Consider the following 20,392-nt stretch of genomic DNA (forward strand, 5'->3'; position numbering starts at 1 on the left):
TTGCGCTTTGCGCCATGTGCACTTAACCCGCTGTGCTACCGCCCGACTCCCCTGAAAAGATTTTTTTAATTCCACCTTCTTAAAATTTTCATTCAGCCGAGAAAATCTGAGTTCTTGTGCGAATATGAGTATTCTCCTGTTTCTTGACTTCTCTTGTTAGTTACGATGAGACAGTGCATTTTGCTGAAATCTTTTCCATCTCTCTCTCTGTCTCTCTCCATCTCTCTCTCTCTCTCTCTCTCTCTATATATATATATATATATATATATATATATATATAAATTCTTTTTTGCTTCCAGGGTTATTGCTTGGGGCTCAATGCCAGTACCATGAATACACTGCTCTTGGCTGCCATTTTTTTCCCCATTGGATAGGACACAGGGGAGAGAGGAGAGGAAAGGAGAGGAGAGGGGGAGAGAGATAGACACCTGCTTCACCACCTGTGAAGTAAATTCCATCTCAAGTACATTTTTAATTTCTAAAGTTATACCAGGTTCTTGTTAGTATGCGTAGCACTGGGGAGTCATCTTGTGGCTTAGTCATAATGAATTGTTCCTCCTTTCATCCCTTTCGGCACCTTAAACAGATCAATTTTGTAATTTCTGTCTAGTAACTCCAACATTTGATGAGCCTAGTTCTGTTTGTTATTTCTGCCGCGTCATAGCTGCGGTGGTCTGTGTGCGTTTTCACACTGGGCTCCTGTGTCTGATGGACCGGCTGCGCTTCCCTGGAGCAGCACTAGGAAGTGAGCTCTGAGTCCCCTCAGGGAGGATTGGGATTTGCTTCTCCCAGTTAGTCATCTTGGAGAAATCAAAGTTATTTCTTTGCTGACTATCTCAGGCCACACAGGTAGTTAAGATAATCCCCAATGGGGAATTGGATGGTAGCGCAGCAGTTAAGTGCAGATGGCGCAGAGTGCAAGGACCGGCGTAAGGATCCTGGTTCAAGCCCCCAGCTCCCCACCTGCAGGGGAGTTGCTTCACAGGCGGTGAAGCAGGTCTGCAGGTGTCTTGTCCTTCTCTCCCCCTCTCTGTCTCCCCCTCCTCTCTCCATTTCTTTCTGTCCTATTCAATGGGGAAAAGTGGCCACTAGGAGCAGTGGATTCATAGTGCTGGCATGGAGCCCCAGTGATAACCCTGGCGGCCTAAACAAAACATAACAAAACAAGTTTCCTGTCCATTTTAAGTCTTCAGAGCAGTTGAGCGTGTCCATGTCCTCGTGAAGCATGTCCTCGTGTTGTCTCCATGACCCCAGTAAAGAGGCCATGTGCAGAGAGGTGCCATGGGCCAGTGGGATGGCTTCAGCACACGTGCAGCCTAGACGCTGCCCCGCCCCGCCCCCACATGCTCAGGAAGCTTCAGTGCAGTGTCCTCTTTCCATCTCTGCTGCTGTCTGTCTCTCTGTCGGCAAAAGTCACCCTGGAGTAGTGAAGCCCTGGGAAATGACAAAATAAAGATGGGAGTCTGGTCATAGCTCACCTGGTTGAGCACATATATTGCAGCCCCACGTCTCTACCTGCAGGTGGTGAACAGTGTTGCAGGCATCTTTCTCCCTCCCTCTCTGTCTCTCTGTCTCCCCCTTGTCTCTCAGTTTCTCTGTCTCTATCCAGTAAAAATACAGTACTTAGGGAAAAACAAAACTGATAGGTAACACAAAACAGCTAGTCTGGACTAAAGAAGTTATGGAATATATTCCATGAAATACTACTTTGCAGTCAAAAAGATGATCTTGTGTGTGTCCTTTGGGACAAAATGAATGGAACCGGAGGTGAATATGCTTAGGGAAATAAGTAAAGAGATGGAAGGCAGCTACCAGATGGCTTCACTCAGAGGTGGGATCTAGAGGTCTGAGTCACATGAACTTGCGGGGAAAGAAAACCAAAACAGAAGCAAACTATCAGATTTCTGAGGACTCTGGTGGCTGTGTCTGTGGGGTGGGGGACAGAGCTGTGTGACCTCACAGTCTTGAGACCTACTGTTGATCACAAATAGAAGGGAAAACAAGGCAGAGAGAGAGAAGTTGCACAAAAAATAAAAGCAGTGAATTTTCTTGATTCAGAGAAACAGACCAGCCAGTCTGGCCCCAAAGCTCCTGTGAAACAAAACTGTCTCACCTGGTCTGTGGACCCCCCCACGCCCACGCCCACGCCCGCCCCGGCCAAGGCTCAAGTCTGATCCTTTGCAATCTGCTCCCAGACAGCCAGCTCCTAGTGGTCCCCACTTACCCACCAGTGACCTAGGAGCCCTGTCCCGGCTTGTTGCCAGCTGCTGACCTCTTCTCTGTTGCAGTTTCTGTTCCAGCAGCTGGGAATGTTGGTGTCCTTTGTCAAGAGTCACATCAGGCCTTACATGGATGAGATCGTCACCCTCATGAGAGTGAGTACAAGTTCATGTTTTGCCCTGTTCCGTTTGGGGGTCCAGGCGTTTTGAGAAACAGGCTTGGGTGGCATGGACATCTCTTTCCCATAGGTCATTGTAGAACTGTTACAACCTGACTATAAGCAGAGCAAAGTACCCCTTTGGGTTATGGGGAGGGGGAGCTGTCACTGAGGCTCCCAGGTCCAAGGTCACAGTGTGAAGTTTGAGGAAGGATCCTGAAGTCGTTGTTCTGCAGGGGAGGCTCTTGAGCTCTTTGCCTCATACGCAACAAACAGCTTCGCTTGACTATCATGACAGTGCCTTGATTGTTTCCAGGCGGCCCATAAAGCCCCTGGCCTTAAGAGGGGAACGCGAGTTGGGTTTTGTTGGCTCTGTTAGAAACAGCAGACTCCTGCCAGACTCCAGGAAAGAGGGATGCTCTGCCCTGCTGTCTTCAAAAGCGTAACCGCTACCCGTGAGCAGCGGAGGAGTGGTGTCCTGGCCTGTGGGCACGCGTTGCGGGGCTGCCCGCGGGCTGCATCGTGGTGGCCGTGTTGTGGGGCTCCTGCTTCCACTGCTCCGTGGAGTTGAGCTGTCTCCGTGGGGAAGCTGCTTGGCAGTGATGGCTGTGTCATTAGTTCTTCCAGTGCTTTCACCTCTTCTGCACCGGGTCTTTGTAGTTAGCTTGGAGAAGCGGCAGGACTAAAACCAAAATGACTGACTTTCAGAAATGGAGCTTCCTAGCAACTAGAGCTCAGAACCAAAAACTCCTGTGTGTGTTAACAACTCAAAGCCTCCTTCTTCTGTAACTCCCGCACAGAGGCCCTGGAGGAGCCAGGCAGGATGCTAGAGAGACCAGCACGGGTGCTTCTGGGCAGAGTGAACGCAGCCCGGCACTTGCGGCATGGGGTTGCAGGGCTCTGTGACTTAGGACGGAGCAGAGGGATCTGAGGTGGAGAGCCTCACCCTGCAGAATACAGCATGGGGGCCTGGGCACCAAGGGCTGCTCTGTAGCTGCAGACTCTGGGCATTTTGTGAACTGTCATCCAGCCCATCCCCTGACTTCTTTGAGGCCAGAAACCATGCGGGGATCTGGGGGGGGGGGGAGTTGTACGGGCGAGATGCCCCTGAGTCTGTTGGCTGTGACAGTGACGTGGAATGCAAGCGTGGACGGAGGCGGAGGAGACGGGGGTCCAGGTAGGAGCCGCTGATGTCCGCGGCGTCCTCCCTCTTGTCGGTCTCTGTCCCCTTGTCCACGTTTCGCCACCCTCCCCACTCTGTTCTGTCCCTCTTTACAGGAGTTCTGGGTCATGAACACCTCAATCCAGAGCACCATCATTCTCCTCGTCGAGCAGATCGTGGTGGCCCTCGGGGGTGAGTTCAAGCTCTACCTGCCCCAGCTGATCCCACACATGCTGCGAGTCTTCATGCACGACAGCAGCCCGGGCCGCAGCGTCTCCATCAAGGTGAGGGCGGGTGGGCGGGGCTGCAGCGTCTCCAACAAGGTGAGGGCCTGCGCGAGGGAGGGAGGGTGGATGGACGGGGCCGCAGCGTCTCCATCAAGGTGAGGGCCTGGGCGTGAGGGAGGGTCGGTGGGGGGGCGTAGGTGGGCGGTCGGGGCCTGTGCGCAAGGGAGGTAGGCTGGGCGGTCAGTGAGGAGCCACGGGCCTGTCCCGGGATCACGGGAGACGCCGGCCTGGCCCCCGAGAGCCGTGGTGCTTCGTGCGCGTACTGATTCCTCAGCTTCTGCGTGTTCTCCTTGTATCTCTGATGAATCGATCTTGGGGAATGTTTTACCCCATACCAGTTTTCTCTACTTGCCGACAGCTGTGTCCTTATAAAGCAAACAAATACTGAAGTAAAATGAAAGGAGGCACCAGGTGCCCTCCTGAGAGCGTGACCAGAGGGTTCCCAGAGTCCGCGGGATGCTCTTCCCCTCTCTGGGCTCTCCACTCACTGAGCACATCTGGTCAGCACCCTGCTTCCGCATGTCTTGCAGTTACTGGCTGCCATCCAGCTGTTTGGCGCCAACCTCGACGACTATCTGCATCTGCTGCTCCCCCCCATCGTGAAGCTGTTTGACGCCCCGGAAGCCCCTCTGCCATCTCGAAAGTAAGCACCTGTCTGCTGGGGACTGCACGGCGACGTCGGTCCTTCCCTGAAGTTTCTGTTCATCTTTCTTTCCTTTGTTATCTCAATACCTGTTGCTTTAGTTGAGAAATGTCACAAGTTTGTGGGAGTCTAAGCTGGGCCCCCCCAGTGCATGTGGGGTCTTTGTCACCCGAAAGACTTGGAAAGCCATCCCTCCCCACCTGGTGGCCGCTCACTTGCATAGTGCGCTGCTGTGCCCTGTGTGCACAACCCAGGTCTGAGCCCGGCGCCCTGCACAGTGAAGGGACTTCAGTGTGTGGTCTCTCCCTCTCCCTCCCTCCCACTCTGTCCCCCTCTCTCCCACTCTGTCTCCCTTTCTCTCTCCCTTCCTCCCACTCTGTCCCCCTCTCTCCCACTCTGTCTCCCTTTCTCTCTCCCTTCCTCCCACTCTGTCTCTCTCTCTCTCTCTCTCCCACTCTGTCTCCCTCTCTCTCCCTTCCTCCCACTCTGTCTCCCTCTCCCTCCTCCCACTCTGTCTCCCTCTCCCTCCTCCTTCCCTCCCAGTCTATCTCCCTCTCTCCCCACCCCCAGCCCCCAGCTCTGCCTCTCTCTATAAAAGAAAACAAGTGACACGGAACCATCCCTTCCTGTCTGGTGCTGATGGGACCCAGGGCCGCTTTGCTTCCTTGGGGCTGTGTGCTGGCAGGTCCCACATGGTAGCAACTATTGCAGGGCAGCACTGGAGACGGTGGACCGCCTAACAGAATCCCTGGATTTTACTGACTATGCTTCCCGTATCATTCACCCGATTGTTCGAACACTGGACCAGAGCCCAGAACTGCGTCCCACGGCCATGGACACACTGTCTTCTCTCGTCTTTCAGCTGGGGAAGAAGGTGAGGCAGGAGTCCTCAGCACGTGTGCTGCTCTGCCTTCCTCTGGGAAGGAGTCTGGTAGCCTGGAGATCTCAGCCACCATCAGGATGGGAATCTTCACCCTTTTCCTGTGACTTCATCTACCTCTGGGGGCAGGAGCTGAAGGGGACAGCACTGTGAACAGAGTGGCCTTCTTCTTCCCAGACAGTTTGCTTTGCAGTGAAGCAAAGCCAGCAAGCAGCTTGTCTCATGGTAGTGTTGGGTAGGAGCAGAGAGAGGGCTTTTTATTCCGAGTAAGTCAGCACTTGAGCAGACACCTAAGTAAAGACCCAAACAAATAGGGGCAGGCACAGGCACAGGCAGGAAGACCAGCATACTTGGCGAGTCTGCAGAGGCCGAGGGCACGGGAGGAAAGTGTTTGCAGTCTAGGTTGGAGGTGGCAGGGGAGGGGGCTGGGTCTTGGAGGCCAGTGACTCTCCAAGCTGTTTCCTGGACAGGCAGTGCAATAGCTTCTTACCTGGGAACTTGTTAGAGATACAGATTCTTGGGTTGGGCCAGAGGTTCTGTTCTGACTGTCCAGCAGTCTGTGATGTCATGGCCCTTTAGACTGTGCCAGCGCCCACTAGAGTCAGCATGCGGCCGTCGTAAGCCGCGGGGAGTATTTACAGTCTCCTGTGAACACGGTCACATGTCCCTGGGGTTTAGTCACAAGAATAATGTGAGTTTGGCGGGACGACCCACCTGGGACTGCCTGCCTGCTCACTGTGCTTGTGGCCCTAGCTGTAGCACTAGTGCTCTCAAGTGCCTCCCTGCTGCGTGACCTGTGTGTCTGTGTGTCTGTCTTCTCCTGTCTGGAAAAGTTGACCTGGAATGGTGAAGCCACGGCAAGGACCGAGAATAACAACACAATCAGAATGAAATTTTTTTTTTTTTGGCCTCCAGGGTTATCGCTGGAGAGAGCCCTTCATTACGAATCCACTGCTCCTTGAGGCCATTTTTTCCCATTTTTGTTGCCCTTGTTGTTGGATAGGACAGAGAGAAATGGAGAGAGGAGGGGACGACAGAGAGGGGGAGAGAAAGACACCTGCAGACCTGCTTCACTGCCTGTGAGTCAACCCCTCTGCAGATGGGGAGCCAGGGGGCTTAGGTCGATCCTTGCGCTTTGCACCATGTGCTCTTAACCTGATGCACTACCTCCTGAACTTACTTTTTAAAAAAAATTTCCTTTTTTTTCAAGAATCACTTATTTATTTATTCCCTTTTGTTGCCCTTTTTTTTTTTTTTTTTTTTACTGATGTTGCCATTGTTGTATAGAACAGAGAGAAATGGAGAGAGAAGAGGAAGACATAGAGGGGAGAGAGACACCTGCAGACCTGCTTCACCCGCCTGTGAAGCTACCCCCCTGCAGGTGGGGAGCCGGAGGCTCGAACTGGGATCCTTATGCCGGTCCTTGCGCTTTGCGTCATGTGCGCTTAACCCACTGCGCTACCGCCCAGCTCCCCTGAACTTACTTTTTAATGTAGTGTCAGGAAATGGACCCAGAGCACTGTGTGTGTGCAGCACTTCCAGTACCAATGCGCTGCCTCCTATCTATTTATTTATTTGCTTCTAGGGTTCTCTCTGGCGCTCGGTGCCTACGCTACGAATCCACTGCTCCTGGAGGCCATTTCCCCCCTATTTTGTTGCCCTTGTTTTTGTTGCTATTGCTGTTGGATAGGAGAGAGGAGGGGAAGACAGAGGGGGAGAGAAAGACACCTGCAGACCTGCTCCACTGCCTGTGAAGTGACTCCCCTGCAGGTGGGGAGCTGGTGGCTTGAACCGGGATCCTTACGCTGGTCCTTGAATTTTGTGTCATGTGTGCTTAACCTGCTGTGCTACCACCGGCTCCCTTTTACTTTTTTCTTTTCTTTTCTTTTCTTTTCTTTTCTTTTCTTTTCTTTTCTTTTCTTTTTTCTTTTCTTTCTTCTGCCTCCAGGGTTATTGCTGGGGCTCGGTGCCTGCACTACAAATCCACTGCTCCTAGAGGCCATTTTTTCACGTTTGTTGCCCTTGCTGTTTATTATTGTTGTTCTTATTGTTGTTACTGCTGTAGTTGTTGGATAGGACAGAGAGAAATCAAGAGAAGAGAGGGAGACAGATGGGGAGAGAAAGACAGACACCTGCAGACCTGCTTCACCACTTGTGAAGCAACCCCCCTGCAGGTGGGGAGCCTGGGGGCTCAAACCGGGATCCTTACGCTGCTTCTTGCGCTTTGCTCCATGTGCGCTTAACCCGCTGTGCGACTGCCCGACTTCCTTCTTTTTCTTTTTTTATCTAGCTGGGTTATCATGGCGGTGTAGTATCTACACAACAAGTCCATTGCTCCCAGCCACCTGTCCTTCCTTCCTTTCTCTCTTTTTTCTTTTTGTTTCTTTACAGAGACAAAATATATAAATAAATAAGAGCTGGAGAGAGTCAACCTACAGCATTGTTTTAGCTTCACACCTCGTAAGGGGCGACGAGGAACTTGACCCAGGTTCTGGGTCTGCTTTCACCTGGTCCTTCACCCAGTTCTGCTCTTACTTCCAGAGAGATAAGAGAGCGAGGAGACTAGGAAAGAGGAGAAACACCAACGCGCCACTCCCCCGTCCATAGGGTGTTGTTGGTGCTGTCACAGAGCTCTCCTATGGTGTTGGGGATTGAACCCAGGCCCTAGCGCATGGCAGGGCGTGTGCTCTGCTTGCTGATGCATCTCCCAGGCCCACTGTTAACATCTAGAGTGAGGACTCACAGTGCTCTGTGGATCGACTCCACCAAGCAGAGACTGTTGACTAGGTGGCACTGGTCCGGCTGCAAGAGGATGGGGACTAGGAGCCAGAGGAGGGTGGAGGGGACCCAGCGACCACCTTGGAGCTCAGCCCACGGCCCGGGCAGAGCGGGATGTGCTGGTGGCGGCACTGTGTCTGCACTTCCTGCTCCTCAGTGATGGTTTCTGCTGCTTCCTTCCTCCCGGTGCAGTACCAGATCTTCATCCCAATGGTGAACAAAGTCCTGGTGCGACACCGCGTCAACCATCAGCGCTACGACATCCTCATCTGCAGGATTGTCAAGGTGAGCACCACACCCTTGGTCTCCTGGTCCCTGTTGCTCTTTAATCTTAGCTGTGGGGGACATCTGGGCCTGTAGCTCTGGGATCGGCAAGCTTCTGCAGTGACTCCCAGGTTGCAGCTCAGCTGCTCTGTGTTCTGTGTTGTGACTTCCTGGCTCTGCCACTGTAACTGTAAAAACAGCTCCGTGTGGGGCGTGAACAAACACCCTGGCACGGCTGCTTATTGATGGACACCAGCACGCGGCTCTGGGAGAGTCCTCACAGGCTGCCAGTCACCTTCTGGTTATTAATTTACCCATTGAAAAATACACAAACTGGGCGGGGATAGATAGCATCATGATTATGCAAAGACTCTCGTGCCTGAGGTTCCAAAGGTTCAACCCCCTGCACCATCATCAGAGCTGACTAGGGCTCTGGTAAAAGCCAAAATACACAAACTAGGGAGGTGGCCCAGCAACAGAGAAGGTATGTTCCTTATCCGAAGCCCTGAGCTCGCTCCCCAGCACCACACCCTGCTCTGAGCCCCGGGCCCTAGAGACATCTTCACTCCAATGCTTGACGCTGTACTGGCAGCCGCTGGGCTACACCTCTGCTGGCCACAGGTTCACGCTGAGCCAGTGCGTGTGAGTGACCGGCAGAGACTGACAGTCAGTGCGGAGTCCAGCCCCCTTGGGATTCCCATCCACGCGTGTCACTCTTTGCCTCTTAGCAAAATCCTGGCTCTCCCAGAAGTGAGCCCCTCCAGGTTTAAGAATGTTTCTCTAAAATGAGAGCACTGCTGGACTCGCAGGTTCGTTTTGTAAACCTCTGTCTTCTGGGCTGATGGGAGAGCTCACTTGGGCGGTGTGTTGCTCTGCCGTGTGTGTGAGCCTGGCTTGAGCCTGGCCCCACACACTGAAGGAAGCTCAAGGGCTGTGGTCTCTTTCCTTCTCTCTCTCTCTCTCTGCCACTGTCTCTCTAAGAAAAGAAAAGTAGGGAAGCTTCTTTAAAAAGATGCACCTGCGTTTCAGGGCTACACGCTTGCTGATGAGGAGGAAGACCCCTTGATCTACCAGCATCGGATGCTGAGAAGCGGCCAGGGGGATGCTCTGGCTAGTGGGCCAGTGGAGACGGGCCCCATGAAGAAACTCCACGTCAGCACCATTAATCTCCAGAAGGCAGGTCCCTCGTTCCCTGGGAAGCGGGAAAGGAGAGCCCTGCTCCTTGTTCGTGCTCACTGCTTTTTCTTTTACTACCTCCAGCTTCAGACAACCAGGTTTTTCTGGAGACCTGGATACCATGAACTTAGATAATTTTGTCTTTTCCAGGTGTTGTCACTATTGTGCATGTTTCGGTGGTAGAGGCAAAGTAGAAAGCCACGTGATCCTAGAGCTTTGCTGGCTGAACCGTTTGTTCAGATAGCACTGTCATTTCTCCACGGCAGACCCCAGCTAGTGAGCCCTCGGCACTGAAACAGATGCAGGCTGTTTGCAATCAGCCCCTCTCAGGCTTCAGAATTCACCGACCCTGCCAGCTGCTTGCAGTTGTTAAAGTGCACATCCCAATGGGCAGGTGGGCTGGGGCCGCTTCTCATATTTTGTTCCGAGTGGCGCCCAGGTGAAGTCAGTGCTGCTGATTCCTGGCCCGTTCTGAGCAGCAGGATTTTAGATCTTTGTGAGTAAGCAGTGAAATTTTTAAAAAAGATTTTATTTATTTATTAATGAGAAAGATAGGAGAAGAGAGAAAGAACCAGACATCACTCCAGTACATGGGCTGCCGGGGATCGAACTCAGGACCTCATGCTTGAGAGCCCAGTGCTTTATCCACTGCATCACCTCCTGGACCACAAGCACTGAATTTTTATACACACACAATTTTATTCTGATGAGAATGAAATATAGAGAGAAAGGGCAAACGAGAACAGAGCTCTGCTCAGTTCTGGCTTATAGTGGTGGCAGGGATTGAACCTGGGACCTTGGGGCCTCTGGCATGAAAGTCCTAAGAAACCATTATGCTGTCTCCCCTGCCATACTGAAGTTTCTATGCTCACTGAGATAACCAGCTTCTCTCCCTGTGTGCAGTAACTACCCACTTAGGAACAGGCAGTCCCAAAGCATCTCTGATGAGTCTATAATCAGAATAATCGTAGCTAACTCACTGATTTTATTTATTTATTTATGCCATGCTTGGGACTGAGGCAAGGGCCTCACACTTGTGTAATGGTCATGAGAAGACTCCCCATCACAGTTTTTAAAAATTTTTTAAATTTTACTTATTTTGGATGGAGACAGAGAGAAACTGAGAGGGGAGAGATGATAGCGACAGACAGACACCTGCATCCCTGCTTCCCCACTTGTGAAGCTTCCCTCCTGTAGGAGGGTGCTGGGGGTTGAACTTGGGTCCCTGAGCACTGTAGCATGTGCACGCTACCAGGAGCACCACCGCCCGGCCTCCCCAGTTTTTCATTGTGTGTGCTTAGAGAGGGAAGAGGTGAGAACAGACAGCCCCATCAGCCGTGGCACTGCCGGGGTGCTGTGCATAGTGCTCCCATGCAGTGCTGGGTGTTAGACGCGGCCTGGGGCTTGGGCAGGCACACACCACTTGCCGAGCTGTCTCCCAGCCCCACCTGGCCCACTTGCAGGTGGTCAGGTCACACACTGCTTCCTCTCCGTATCTGTGCTCACTCAGTGCTCTGCTGATCCTAAGCGGTTCTCAATTGGCTCTCCGGCGCTCAGCCACCATCAGCCACAGCCGAGCCACAGCTCCTGCATTTTACACTTAGACTCAGACTCCAGCAGAGACGCACCAAGATACACACAGCTCTGGAGCGTTCACTGACTGTCGTGTCTGTCTTTTCTCGACACGCAGCGTGACCAGTGTGTGGAGACTGCTTAGGACTTAAGGTGGGAGTGTTACAGTATTTGCAGGTCAGGAGTGCTGTGGCTTCGCCAAAATCCTGGGTTCTGTGAAGTCTGAGGCTTGAAGGGGAAGAAGGAGGTCACCACCAGTGGCATTCCCAGGCCTGCTGGAGCTGCCCTGCTGACACCTCTCACTTGAGGGAGGGACGGGGACAGGAAACCAGATGCATATTTCCACCCAGATGTGCTCTGCCCACCCAGGTCAGAATGTCCTTCCAAGGTAGGCAGCGTTCCACCTTGCTGAGAGCTTTATTTTCTGTTAGAGGAAACTCCCTAGTAGCCTGATTGCTTCCAGGAAGTTTTCTTTCTACCCAGAACTTTGAAAAATAAATATAAACTTTGCCCAACAACAAAAAAAATCAAGACCCAATCAAGTTTAAAAAGCCTCCAGTCGAGCCTTCCACGGCTGAGTCATGCGCCTGGCCTGGTGGCCATGCACAGCTTGCCTCTGTGTTGGTTCTAGAGATGGCTTTGTTCGCTTTAAGTCAGTTTTGAAATAACAGCTGGGCACTGTAGTCACCTTTCTGCTAGGAGAGAATTTGCACAGTGTACAAAGTGTACAAAGCATTTCTCTGGGCCCCTGGTCGAGCACACACATTACAGTGCACAAGGACCCAGGTTCAAGCCCCTGGTCCCCACCTGCAGAGGGAAAGCTTTGCGAGTAGTGAAGCAGGGCTGCAAATATCTCTCTGTCTCTCTCCTTGCAGGTATCTCTCTGTCTCTCTCCTCTCCCTCCCCTCTCAATTTCTCTCTGTCTCTATCCAGTAATAAATCAATAAAAAGATTAAAAAATGAAACTGAGGGATCAGGTGATAGCACAGCGGGTTAAGTGTACATGGTGCCAAGTACAAGGACAGGCGTGGGGATCCTGGTTCGAGCTCCTGCTCCCCATCTGCAGAGCGGTTGCTTTACAAGCGGTGAAGCAGGTCTGCAGGTGTTGGTCTCCTTTCCCCTCTGTTTTCCCTTTCTCTCTTGATTTCTGTCTGTCCTATCCAACAACAATGACAGCAATAACAACAACAATAATAACCACAACAGTGATAAAGCAACAAGGGCAACAAAAGGGATAAAATAAGCCCCCAGGAACAGTGGATTTGTAGTGCAGGCACCGAGCCCCAGCAATAAGCCTGGAGGCAAGTACATAAAACGGAAAGCATTTCTCTGTACCTCTAGAATGCCTTCTCGTATTCTCAGCAAATTCATTTACTGTGTTAAGAGGATCTCTGGGCTCAGCATCAAAATGTCCAGAAACTGGTCTTCCACCAGCACGTACCAGGGCCACCAGATGAGGAAGCCGGCCGCTCTTTACATAGTTACTGGGGAACTCGGGAACCGACAGATGATTTCTACTAGGGATTTGCTTCTTTCACTCATGAGAGGGAGGGAGGACGGCGAGCCACAGCATCAGTCGAGCACTTGAGGGGGGGGGGGGGTGCTTGCAGCCAGGTTCTCACACCCGACGACAGCGCCCGGCCCCGTGAGGTAGCCGTTTGCCACCGTGTGGCGTGTCCCCGAGGCTGATGACTCCCGGGTCCAGGAGACACGTCTGAGGCGCCCGCCTCCTTCCCGCTGCTGCGCACACTAGAGTGGGGCTCTCGCTCCTGTTTCTCTTTGTGTGTCAAACTCTGTCTCACGTGACATCTCTTAGGACACTAATCCTTGGTATCATACTCAGGAAGTTGTATTGTGAGAGAGAATTCTTTTTTAAAAAATTAATTTATTTGTTATTGGATAGAGACAGAAGAGAGGAGAGAAAGACAGACACCTACAGACCTGCTTCACCGCCTGTGAAGCGACTCCCCTGCAGGTGGGGAGCCGGGGGCTCGAACCGGGATCCTTACGCCGGTCCCTGCGCTTTGCGCCACATGCGCTTAACCCGCTGCGCTACCGCCTGGCTCCCGAGAATTCTTATAAATCGGAGAAGTAGGACAGTCATGAGTGAGCGTCCTGCCCGTGTGTCCTTGAAGCTGACGGCTTGCTGCTGTTGCCCGTGAATCGCAGGCCTGGGGAGCAGCCAGGAGGGTCTCCAAGGACGACTGGCTGGAGTGGCTGAGACGGCTGAGCCTGGAGCTGCTGAAGGACTCCTCGTCGCCCTCCCTGCGCTCGTGCTGGGCCTTGGCGCAGGCCTACAACCCCATGGCCAGGCAAGTGCTTCCTTTCCGGCCTGGCCGGGACCAAGGGAACCCGCTGTGCGCAGGCCAGCTTGAGGACCTTGTTTTTATTCGCAGTGACCAGCATTTCAGTTGAGTTCTGCTCCTTTGTGGGAGCAAAGCCAGCAGGGAAATTGAGCAAGCTTTGTTATAGAAAAAGCATCTTAGCTTTATTTTTTTTTTAGATAGAGAGGCAGAGAGAGAAAGAGACCACAGCCCTGGAGCTTCCTTCTGTGTGGTGGGGGCTGGGCTCGAGCCTGGGTTGCACGCAGGGCAAAGCAGGGCACTGTTTTCATGAGCAGCTTTGCTGGCCTCAAAGCAAAGTATCTGTCTCTTTTTTTATTGCATCCAGGCTTATTGCTGGTTTCGGTGCCTGCACTACAAATCCACTGCTCCTGGAGGCTATTTTTTCCCTTTTGTTAACCCTTGTTTATTATTGTAGTTATTATTGTTGTTGTTGTTGATGTCGTCATTGTTGGATAGGTCAGAGAGAAATTGAGAGGAAGGGATGACGGGGGGAGAGAAAGATAGACACCTGCAGACCTGCTTCACTGTTCGTGAAAGGACTTCCCTTCAGGTGGGGAGCCAGAGGCTTGAACTGGGATCCTCATGCTGGTCCTTGCGCTTTGCACTACCTGCACTTGACCCGCTTCGCTACTGCCTGACCCCCGAAAGTATCTGTCTTTTTTTTTATATTTATTTCCTTTTTGTTGCCCTTGTTTTTATTGTTGTTGTAGCTATTGTTGTTGATGTCATCATTGTTGGATAGGACAAAGAAAAATGGAAAGATGAGGGGAAGACAGAGAGGAGGAGAGAAACCCCTGCAGGTGAGGAGCCGGGGGCTCGAACCAGGATCCTTACACCGGTCGTTGCACTATGTGCCACGTGCGCTTAACCCGCTGCACTACCACCCGACTCCCGAAAGTATCTGTCTTAACCTCACCAGTCAGCTGTAGTAGATTTAGGCTCAAAATACTAGCTACAAAGTAATCTACAACTTTAAAAACAATCATGTAATTCTTTTTAATAATTCCAATTATATTAACAACTTAATACGACTCGTCCCCATTAATAATGATGTTTTGAGAATTTATTGTTTTGTTACAAATACTTCCCAGATTTCGCTGTTGAGAACAAGATAGTCCCCTCTGTCTGTAAACCTGCTTTTGGATCAGAGGGCCTATGGGGCTCAGCTAACCCTGACTCACAGCCTCTATGGGGACTCTGTCAGGGCAGCCTGTGCTCTGGAAACTGTAAGCCACTGATGAAAAACCAAAGAGAACGCACAGAACATTCTATGCTGAGGGATTAGAAGGATTGATGCTGGTAAAAAACAGTGTCCGTACTGTGCAAAGCAGCCAGCAGCTCCAGTGATTTTCCCCTTCCCCCCGTTCTTGATGTGTCTTCACGGTGGGCACTCATGAAGGGGCTTGGCTCCATTCTGAGCAGCTCGGCGGGCTTGCTGCCGCGGGTGTGTTGGGCAGGGCTGCGCTGGAGCCTGGGACCGCTGCTCTGGTGCACGGTTTGGCGCGGCTGCTCTTGCAGTTACAGCTGCTCGAAATGGCTTCGTAGAAGTCTCGTTTCCACAAAGCGCAGCACTGACAGGCGCTGGCAGAGTGTAGCTGGCTTGAGTCTCAAGTCACCTCTGAGCACAGTGTCGCCCAAAAGAGGCTTGTAGTGAGCACTCCCTGTAAACTCGCCTTGCGGGTGCCAGGTGTACTTACACACCTGGCGTCCAACACAGGCTCTGACATCAATAACCATAACAATAAAACGAGGACAGCAAAATGGAATAAACAAATATTTTTTTAAAAAAAGATAAGGAGAGAAAGAAAGACTGAGCAGTAACAGATACTGTCTCTGTCATTTCTAGTCTTCAGAATCCAGACACTGCCTGAGAAATACCCGAGGGTCATCTGAAGATCATTCTCTCCTGTATGTGAGAATGTCAGCTTCGATGTTAAAAGTCCCTTTTCTGCTTGTCCCCTGCAGTGAAATGATACGAATACTCCCATGAAATATGCTGTGGAGACTGTGCTTTTCTGTTTTTTTCTCCCCTGCCCCAACACAGTTTCTTTTACTATTTTTTTATATTTATTTATTTTCCCTTTTGTTGCCCTTGTTGTTTAACATTGTTGTGGTTATTGATATTGTTGTTGGATAGGACAGAGAGAAATGGAGAGAGATGGGGAAGATGGGGGAGAGAAAGACACCTGCAGACCTGCTTCACCGCCTGTGAAGTGACTCCCCTGCAGGTGGGAAGCCGGGGGCTCTAACCGGGATCCTTAAGCTGGTCCTTGCGCTTTGCACCATGTGCGCTTAACCCGCTGTGCTATAGCCCGGCTCCCCCAACACAGTTTCTTGTGTGTCCCCTGAGCTGTAAAGTACAATATCCACTTGCCACGTGTAGAATGAAATAAAACATAACATTTAGTTCCCCAGCCACTTGGCAGTTGAAGGGCTTACCGACAGGTGGCCGCTGTGCCGGGCAGAGCACAGTGACGGTCGCCAGCACGTTCTGGGCACTGCTGGGCTGTCTGCGGAAGCCCGTGATGCCAGGACAGGTCGGCAGTTGTGGCTTGCTCAGCAGGCGGAGGCACGAGGGCCTGTCCACATCATTTCTGCCCTGCTCTCCGCCTCCAGGGATCTCTTCAATGCTGCGTTTGTGTCCTGCTGGTCTGAACTGAATGAGGACCAGCAGGACGAGCTGATCAGAAGCATCGAGCTGGCCCTCACCTCACAGGACATTGCCGAAGTCACACAAACCCTCCTGAACCTGGCGGAGTTCATGGAGCACAGCGACAAGGTGAGGCTTTGCCGTGTCCGGAGGGGGCTCGGCAGGGAGCCAGCCGGCGGGAGGACAGAGGCGCCCCACGGCCCGCTCTTGTTCACGCCCCACCCGCTGCTCTCCTCCAGGGCCCCCTGCCGCTGAGAGACGACAACGGCATCGTCCTGCTGGGGGAGCGGGCTGCCAAGTGCCGAGCCTACGCCAAAGCGCTGCACTACAAAGAGCTGGAGTTCCAGAAAGGCGCCACCCCTGCCATCCTCGAGTCTCTCATCAGGTAGGATGGGGCCCTGCTTGATCGCAGCCTTCACCCAGAATGACCTCCCTCCTGTCGCTCGGAGGAGTGGCGTGAAGCGCGCCGGCCCGCGTGGCCAGCACGGTGGCCTGTGGCCGCACTTGTCGTCCCTGGTGACCCTGAGCACCCGGATCCCGTTTTCCAGCCGCTGCTTGTCTGTGTCCGTGAGATGGGCGTAGAGGCACTTGTGTGGCCTTAGTGGCCGTGGAAAGGTGGACTTCTGGCTGCCCGCAGCAGCCCTCGGCCGGGCTGGGAAGTGCTGGCTTCTGTGCCTCAGCGGCCTTCCAGAGGTGTCTGTGGATTAAGGATGTTAGCGCCTAAGCCTTCCTTTGCTCTGGAGTTCTGTGAACATGAAAACCTGAGATTCAGCAGCCCTTTCCGCTGCTGTAGTCGTGTTTATTCCTTGTTGTTGTGCGCGGGCCGCAGATAAGAGAGAGGGGGTCCGGAGTGAAGAGGAAACTCAAATCTTTATTTGCGCTGGCACCTCAGAGTTGGGTGCTAGAGAAGCAGGTTGGGCCACGTGGAGGTAGCGAAAATGGCCACCTCACAGTAACCTTTCCTGCGTCTGAACACCAGAGTGAAGCGCTGGCAAGAGAGCAAGGTGCGGAAGAAGAAGGGCTTTTATAGGAGCAGCTTTCGCGAGAATGGGAAGGGGGAGGAGTAACCATAGCACTCCAGGATAGGATGATAACTCTCGTGAGAATGGGAGGGGGGAGGAGTAACCAAAGCTCTCCAGATATCGAGGGGATATAGACAATGCCCTGAGGGCATAACATGGCGGAACAGGCACTCCCAGAATGTCCCAACTCTCAGGGGAACTAGTAGCCTGAGGGGAAAACATGGCAGATGTGAATGCATCTGCACAATTTCCCAGCAATTCCTCTCATAAGATGGTTATACATCTTGTGGGTCTGTAAAAAAAAATATATATAGGTCGTTTAGTACATTTTCTGCTACTGTGAGATTACAAGCCGCCTGAGACGCCGGCTTCAGGTCCTGAAGAACTATTCACTCCTGGTGATCATCAAAGAAGATTAGCTGTGAGGTCTGATTGGCTTCATGTAAATGCTAGCGTGGGTGGTTATTTGGCTCCAGTTTAGGGGAGGGAGATTTGCCAACGAAGATGCCCCTCCACCGTGGCTGGGCAGGCTCCAGGCTTGGCGTGGCCTTCATTCAAGAGGGCGCTCAGGTAGCCACGGCACCTGCCAGCCCTGCTTTGGAGAAGATGCAGAAAGGTGTTGCCCTTGAAACGTGTTTCTTTGCCTCTAGGGTTATCACTGGGCCTCAGTGCCTACACTACAAATCCACTGCTCCTGGAGGCCATTTTTCCCATTTTGTTGCCCTTGTTGTTATTGTTGACAGGGGTTAAGTTTCTGTTGTTACTGTTGTCATTGGTGTTGTTGTTGGATAGGACAGAGAGAAATGGAGAGAGGAGGGGAAGGCAGAGAGGGGGAGAGAAAGACAGACACCTGCAGACCTGCTTCACCGCCTGTGAAGCGACTCCCCTGCAGGTGGGGAGCCGGGGACTGGAACGGAGATCCTTGAGCCGGTCCTTGCGCTTTGTGCCACGTGCGCTTAACCTGCTGCACTACCGCCCAACCCCCCTTGAAACATTTTAAAAAGTGATCCAGAAGACAGAAATAGTCACTGCTGCCCAAGTAAATTGGACTTGAAAAGACTATCAGTACTGCCGTCCTGTGAGTTATGCTTCTGTTTCCCGCCAGTGACTGCAGATGTGAAAACATCTGTTTAGCCTCCCTGTCATCAGTGCAGGCACTGCTAGCCTGCTTGCGAAGTCACAGAAAATTTGGTGAGTGGAAGGGTGGGTACAGTGGGCTTGGGGCGCTGTACCTGGAGGTGGGTGATGTGCCTGGCACCTGGGGGTGGGAACTGCACCCCTGAGACAATCTGGGAAACACTTTCCCAGTAAAAACCGAAAAGAAAATACGGGGCTGTCAGAAAATTAAGATGTTTTTAAATTTAATTTTATTTATTTATTTTCCCTTTTGTTGCCCTTGTTGTCTTTTTATTGTTGTCGTAGTTATTTTTGTTGCTGTTATTTATGTCGTCGTTGTTGGATAGGACAGAGAGAAGTGGATAGAGGAGGGGAAGACAGAGAGGGGGAGAGAAAGACAGACACCTGCAGACCTGCTTCACCGCCTGTGAAGCGACTCCCCTGCAGGTGGGGACCCGGGGGCTCGAACCCGGATCTTTATACAGGTCCTTGTGCTTTGCGCCACGTGTGCTTAACCCGCTGCGCTACCGCCTGACTCCCAAAATGTACTTTTTTAAAATAAATTTTTATTTATAAAAAGGAAACACTGACAAAAACCATAGGATAAGAGGGGTACAACTCCACACTATTCAAACCACCAGAACTATGTGTCCCATCCCCTGCCCCTGACAGCTTTCCTATTCTTTATTCCTCTGGGAGTATTGATCCAGGGTCATTGTGGGATGCAGAAGGTGGAAGGTCTGGCTTCAGTAATCGCTTCCCCGCTGAACATGGGTGTTGACAGGTAGATCCATATTCTCAGCCTGTCTGTCTCTTTCCCTAGTGGGGTGGGGCTCTGGGGAAGCAGAGCTCCAGGACACATTGGTGGGATTGTCTTCCCAGGGAAGTCTGGTTGGCATCCTGCTAGCATCTGGAACCTGGTGACTGAGAGTAAAGATAGAATGCAGAACAGATTGGGGCCAGGTGGTGGCGCACCTGGTTAAGTGCACACACTATAGTGTAAGGACCCAGGTTCAAAGCCCTGGTCCCCGTCTGCAGGGGGAAAGCTTCATGAGCGCTGAAGTAGGGCTACAGGTGTCTCTCTGTCTCTTTCCCTTTCTATCTCCCCCTCCCTTCTCAATTTCTGTCTGTCTCTCTCTAATAAATAATAAAAAAATTTTTTTTAAAGAATGCACAACAGATCGTTAGATGTATTTTTTATGTTGTCCTATGCAAAAATGTGGCATGACTTTTCCTATAACCCAATATGATAAACAAACAGAAACTTCACCCCCAGATAGATCATTCTATACTTCTGCTAAACCTTATCTGCCTAATTCCTCTCCGAGCCCCCCATTTGAGACAGTCGTAGCAGCACTGATTTCTGTGCGGGTTTGTACTTGCAAGACTGCCACAGAGGGAACCATGGGCCTCGTGCGAGTGCAGCCCTGTGGTAGCTCCCCAGCCCGGCCTGTATTGCTGTTTGAGAGAGGCAGAAACAGAGAGAGGAAAGAGAAGCATAGAGCACCACCCCTCCAGTGCCGGGTCTCGGGCCCAGGGCCTCGTGTGTGGCAGGGTCTGGTTTCTCCCAGGCGAGCTGCCTTGCAGCCCCTGTTCTAAACATGCTTGGAAGTCTGAGAGTTCTCAGAATTCCCCATGAATTGACCTCGGCTTTATAGCAAGACAGACCTCAGTTCCCAGTAAAGCCAGCACTCAGCACTGGTTTGTCCCCAGCCTGCTTCAGCTTCCGGGAGCGGCTTGGATTCTCCGCTGCCTTCTTGTTGCTCTCACATCTGCTTATGGTGGTGCGGGCATCAGACCTGGGATTGTGGAGCCTCAGGCAGGAGGGTCTCTTCGCAGAACCATTGTGCTGTCTACCCTGCCCTCCCTTTGCATCTTTTCCTTCTGGGTTTGTAAACTTGACTTTGCTGAGTGCCACTGCTGTGTCCCGCTATCATTTTCACTGTAGAAAGTCTTAAGAGACTGCCGTGGGCAAAGCTGCTGTCAGAGCAGCTGCTCCTCAGCACTGACGTGGTCTTCTCAGGACAGTCATCCTCCCCGGGGCTCAAGCCAGTGGCGAGCGGGCGGTGGAGCGTCCTTGCATCTCCGCTCTGCTCAGGCCGGGAGAGCACCGCTCAGTT

The 20,392-nt window shown here is 52.2% G+C and overlaps 1 protein-coding gene across 2 annotated transcripts in view; it reads left to right on the forward strand.

Annotated features, from left to right (window-relative positions):
* Window positions 1-20,392, forward strand: part of MTOR (mechanistic target of rapamycin kinase) — a 157,920-nt gene that overhangs the window by 40,126 nt on the left and 97,402 nt on the right. For both annotated transcript variants that reach the window (XM_060170910.1, XM_060170911.1), the window contains 9 exons: window positions 2,289-2,375; window positions 3,656-3,823; window positions 4,357-4,469; window positions 5,181-5,343; window positions 8,320-8,412; window positions 9,421-9,567; window positions 13,309-13,451; window positions 16,101-16,263; window positions 16,374-16,519. In XM_060170910.1, coding sequence (XP_060026893.1) covers window positions 2,289-2,375; window positions 3,656-3,823; window positions 4,357-4,469; window positions 5,181-5,343; window positions 8,320-8,412; window positions 9,421-9,567; window positions 13,309-13,451; window positions 16,101-16,263; window positions 16,374-16,519 — 1,223 coding nt within the window. The remainder of the gene's footprint in view (window positions 1-2,288; window positions 2,376-3,655; window positions 3,824-4,356; window positions 4,470-5,180; window positions 5,344-8,319; window positions 8,413-9,420; window positions 9,568-13,308; window positions 13,452-16,100; window positions 16,264-16,373; window positions 16,520-20,392) is intronic.

This window comes from Erinaceus europaeus, chromosome 13 (genome assembly GCF_950295315.1).
Source record: "Erinaceus europaeus chromosome 13, mEriEur2.1, whole genome shotgun sequence".
Classification (NCBI taxonomy): Eukaryota; Metazoa; Chordata; class Mammalia; order Eulipotyphla; family Erinaceidae; genus Erinaceus; species Erinaceus europaeus.